This window comes from Musa acuminata, chromosome BXJ3-11 (genome assembly GCF_036884655.1).
Source record: "Musa acuminata AAA Group cultivar baxijiao chromosome BXJ3-11, Cavendish_Baxijiao_AAA, whole genome shotgun sequence".
Classification (NCBI taxonomy): Eukaryota; Viridiplantae; Streptophyta; class Magnoliopsida; order Zingiberales; family Musaceae; genus Musa; species Musa acuminata.
The window spans coordinates 23,108,357-23,113,206 of NC_088359.1; the positions used below are offsets into that span (position 1 = coordinate 23,108,357).

General features: G+C 46.4%; 1 protein-coding gene across 1 annotated transcript; it reads left to right on the plus strand.

The window, feature by feature from the left end:
* The first annotated feature begins 243 nt into the window (after positions 1 to 243).
* On the plus strand, positions 244 to 3,625 carry LOC135652780 (alpha-xylosidase 1-like). The gene is made up of 3 exons (XM_065174016.1): positions 244 to 722; positions 799 to 1,454; positions 1,600 to 3,625. The coding sequence occupies exons 1-3, from the start codon at positions 283 to 285 to the stop codon at positions 3,471 to 3,473; spliced, it is 2,970 nt and encodes a 989-aa protein (XP_065030088.1). The 5' UTR covers positions 244 to 282; the 3' UTR covers positions 3,474 to 3,625.
* The last annotated feature ends 1,225 nt before the right edge of the window (positions 3,626 to 4,850 follow it).

Sequence of the window (4,850 nt, forward strand, 5' to 3'; positions counted from 1 at the left end):
ATATAATTTTTTAAAATTATAAAAATTAAAATATTAAAGATAATTAATTACTGTAAAGCCCAAAAGAAAAAATGCCCTCTCTCTGTGTGGAGCCCAGAATCGAGTGGGTCTCACAAAGAAGGAAATCTAGCCCAAAGGCTCTCGCTCTCTCTTTTCTCTGTCCGTGAGTGGAGCCCGAAAGTTATATCTCTGTGACTGGGTCACAGAGAAGGATATGGAGCCCAAAAGCTCACTCTCTCTCTCTCTCTCTCCGATTGGGTCACAGAGAACAGACACCCTCACATGGAGAGACTGTCACATGCCCCTGGTGATGGTGATACTGGAAGGCTGAAATCTCACTGTATCTCTCTTCCCCTCTTCATCTACTCTTTTAACGCCCCCTGCTCGTCGTACAACAACTATGAGGCGCTGCTCCTGAGCTCCTGCGGGCTGTGTGCTCACTTCACACCCTTCCCCATTCACCGTTGCTTGGAAAAGTTCTTGAGGGGAGCCAAAAGGATGCCCTCCTCCTCCACTTCTCCTCTGCATCTTGCCCTGTGCTGCGTCACTCTCCTTTCTCTTCACTTTTGTGCTGCAGTCCCTACGACAAAGGTTGGTTTTGGCTACCGCTTGGTGTCGATCGAGGAGAACAGGAATGGAGGTGGGCTGATAGGTCATCTCCAACTGAAGCGGAGCACCTCTGCTTATGGCCCTGATATCCCCCATCTCAGACTCTTCGTGAAGTAAGAACACATGTTCTTTCTCTCTGTGCGTGTATATGTGTGTATGTTTTAGCTCATCATGGTTGATCATCTCTAGGCATGAAACCAAGGATCGACTGAGGGTCCACATAACTGATGCAGAGGAAGGAAGATGGGAAGTCCCCTACAACCTGCTCCCAAGAGAACATCCCCCGCCATCGGGGAGCAAAGCCTCCACAACTCCCTTCACGGCGTCGGAATACGCAGGGGATGAGCTCATCTTCAGCTACACGTCCGATCCATTCACGTTTGTGGTGAAGAGGAAGGCCAATGGGCAGACGCTGTTCGATTCGAGTTGTGGCACCATAGTCTTCAAGGATCAATACCTCGAGATCTCCACTCACCTGCCCAAGACTGCTTCCCTGTATGGGCTTGGCGAGAACACGCAACCTGGTGGGATACGTTTGCGCCCGAGCGATCCCTACACCCTTTACACGACCGATATCTCGGCTATCAATCTAAATTCTGATCTCTACGGGTCTCACCCTGTTTACATGGACTTGAGGAACGAGGGAGGCGAGGCCGCTGCTCATGCTGTGCTGTTGCTCAACAGCAATGGCATGGATGTGCTGTACACAGGCACAGAGCTCACATACAAGGTCATCGGAGGAGTGCTCGATTTTTACTTCTTTGCCGGGCCTTCGCCGATGGCGGTGGTGGATCAGTACACTGCTCTCATCGGTCGCCCTGCTCCCATGCCGTACTGGGCGCTAGGTAGATCATCCAACTGTTCTCATTCCTCTGTTCTGGAGTTTGTTTTGACGCTATTTAGCTAGATTTAGCTGCTTCAACTCACGTCGCACAAAGAACTTGATTTGTGTCCTCCCTCTATTCTGCTTACTACTCATTGTTTTGACAGGATTCCACCAATGCAGATGGGGCTACAAAAACCTCTCGGTGGTGGAAGGGGTGGTGGAGGGCTACAAGAAGGCTCGGATACCTCTTGATGTGATCTGGAACGATGACGATCACATGGATGCAGCCAAGGACTTCACTCTCGACCCTGTCAACTACCCGCGGCCGAAGCTGCTCGACTTCCTCAGCAGAATCCATTCGCAAGGCATGAAGTACATCGTGCTCATCGATCCCGGAATAGCCGTTAACTCCAGCTACGGTGTCTACCAGAGGGGAATGGCCAAGGACGTCTTCATCAAGTACGAGGGCAAGCCTTACCTGGCTCAGGTGTGGCCTGGGCCTGTCTACTTCCCGGACTACCTCAACCCCAACGGGGTCGCGTGGTGGGTCGATGAGATTGCCAGGTTCCACGAACTGGTGCCCGTCGATGGCCTCTGGATCGACATGAACGAGGCTTCAAACTTCTGCACAGGGAAGTGCGAGCTCCCAGCCAACCATTCGTGCCCGGTGCCGGGTTCCAAAACACCATGGATTTGTTGTCTGGATTGCAAGAACATCACCAACACCAGATGGGACGAGCCGCCCTACAAGATCAACGCATCAGGATCGCAGGCTCCGTTGGGTTCCAAGACGATAGCCACGAGCGCGACGCATTACGGTGGAATCCTGGAGTACAATGCACACAGCTTGTATGGCTTCTCCCAGGCCATTGCTACTCACGAGGCCCTCCAGGGACTCCAGGGGAAGCGTCCCTTCATTCTCTCCCGCTCCACTTTTGTGGGATCGGGAGCGTATGCTGCGCATTGGACGGGCGACAACAAGGGCAACTGGGTCAACCTCCGCTACTCGATATCCACCGTGCTGAACTTTGGGCTCTTCGGCATGCCCATGGTCGGCTCCGACATCTGCGGCTTCTACCCAGCACCCACGGAGGAGCTCTGCAACCGCTGGATCCAGCTCGGTGCGTTCTATCCCTTCTCAAGAGACCACGCCAACTTTGCTTCGCCGAGACAAGAGCTTTACGTGTGGGACTCGGTCGCCAAATCTGCAAGAAATGCTTTGAGCATGCGGTACAAGCTGCTCCCCTATCTGTATACGTTGAACTACGAAGCTCACGCCAGTGGCGCGCCAATGGCGAGGCCTGTATTCTTCTCGTTCCCCAACTTCACAGCAAGCTACGGCCTCAGCACTCAGTTCTTGCTAGGGAGCAGCGTCATGGTGTCGCCGGTCCTGAACAAGGCCAAGACGAAAGTGAAAGCGATGTTCCCCCCTGGCACCTGGTATAACCTGTTCGACATGACCAAGGCCGTCATTTCCAAGGACGAGCGCTACATAACTCTCGATGCACCGCTGAACGAGATCAACGTGCATGTGTACCAGAACACCATCCTCCCGATGCAGAGAGGAGGGATGATCTCCAAGGAGGCGAGAGCGACACCGTTTACGCTTATCGTGTCCTTCCCCTTTGGAGCCGCCGAAGGAGATGCCAGAGGGAGCGTGTACGTGGACGACGACGAGCGCCCGGAGATGAAGCTCGTGGACGGGGAGGCTTCCTACATCGAGTTCTATGCCAGCCTTCGTGAGAAGACGACGGTCACGGTGTGGTCTCAAGTGGAGTTGGGGAGCTTCAGTCTGCAGAAGGGTTTGCTGATCGAGAAGGTGCGCGTGCTGGGGCTGCAGGGAAGCGGACAGGCGCTGGTGATCGAGGTGGATGGCGAACCCTCGGCGGATGCTTACTTTGCCGAGACTTGTCCGATGCATCAAGAGAAGGTGGAGGGAGGGAACAGCAGGAGTAGCACGGTGGTGGAGGTTGCAGGACTGTCGTTGCCTCTGGGGAAGAAGTTCTCCATGACTTGGAAGATGGGGATCAATGAATGATTCAGTCTCCTGCTGCTTTGCCGTGTTTCTTCTTTTCCCTGTGATGTTGAAAGAGGTGTGATCACCTGGATAGCCAAACCAAATCTTGCTTTGCTCCTGAGGGATATAAATCCAGATTTGATGAAAGAAGGATTGTTTTCACTTATTTGCAATCATTTTGCTGCTGTTGCCCAACACCAAGTAGATGATGGATCAATTTGAATGCAATATTTGCTGACGAATGACACACAGATTTAGAGAGCTGCAAATAAGACACGGCGGCTTATTTTTATCTCAGTAACTCAAGATGCATGCATATATTATCTTTCGAAGAAGTCAGCGAAGATGCAGAAAAGTGTCAAGTGTTTAGATGGGGTTCAATCTCGATTGCTTATGTTCCAAGGATAAGAAGTCCCTTGTCAACTTTCTTTCTCAAGGAAAGATTCTGACGCTATCGTATTTAATTTAAATATATGAAGAAAAGAAGAGATTATATGTAAGTATAATTTTTTATAATAATAATAATAATAATAATAATAATAATAATAATAGTAGTAGTAATACATTATTAGCCTATATCAAATTAAATAGAAGACAGAAGAAATCAAGACAGATGTAAAAAAATGGAATGTGAACTTTTTTAAAAAAATATTTATAAATCTTGAATTATTCTTTAACTTGAATTTATATTTATAAATATTTTTATGAATATTTATAAATCCATTTACAGACTAAACACTTCATATTATTTAAAACTCTATCTAATCAGATTATTTAAAAGATAAGAAATAAAAATATTAAAATCCTTCAAAAACTAATACTTTAAATCTTAACAAACACTTCCCCTTAGTATATTTTTAAAGATGAGTCCTAACTTGCTTCAAATATCTTGAAACGATTTTTGGAGAAAGATTTTATGAAAATATATGTGACATTATCTATGCTCTTGATTACCATGACTTTGATGAAATAATACCTTGAGGCATCTTTTCTCGGATGAAATAATATTAATTTTAATATTCTTGATTCACAAATTAGAATGATAACTCATTTTTAGGTATTTTGACTATCATATTATAAAATAATTGGTTTATTAATTTAACAGCAAACGTCCTCAATCAGACATTTTAACCATGTACATTCTTGAGTTGTAGGTGAGGAAGCATTATATTCCATTTCGATTGTAGAAAGAGAGATGGATGATTACTTCTTACCATACAATACAATGAGATATAAATAGAACCATATAAAAAGACATAGTAGAAGTAAATATAGGATTATTCAAACCATCTTATCTACATAATCATGAAATTCAAGATGAATGCCCTTCTTATTATACAATCCCAAATCAAGAGTAAAATTGATATATTTAAAAAAAATTACTACATTAAGATGTGA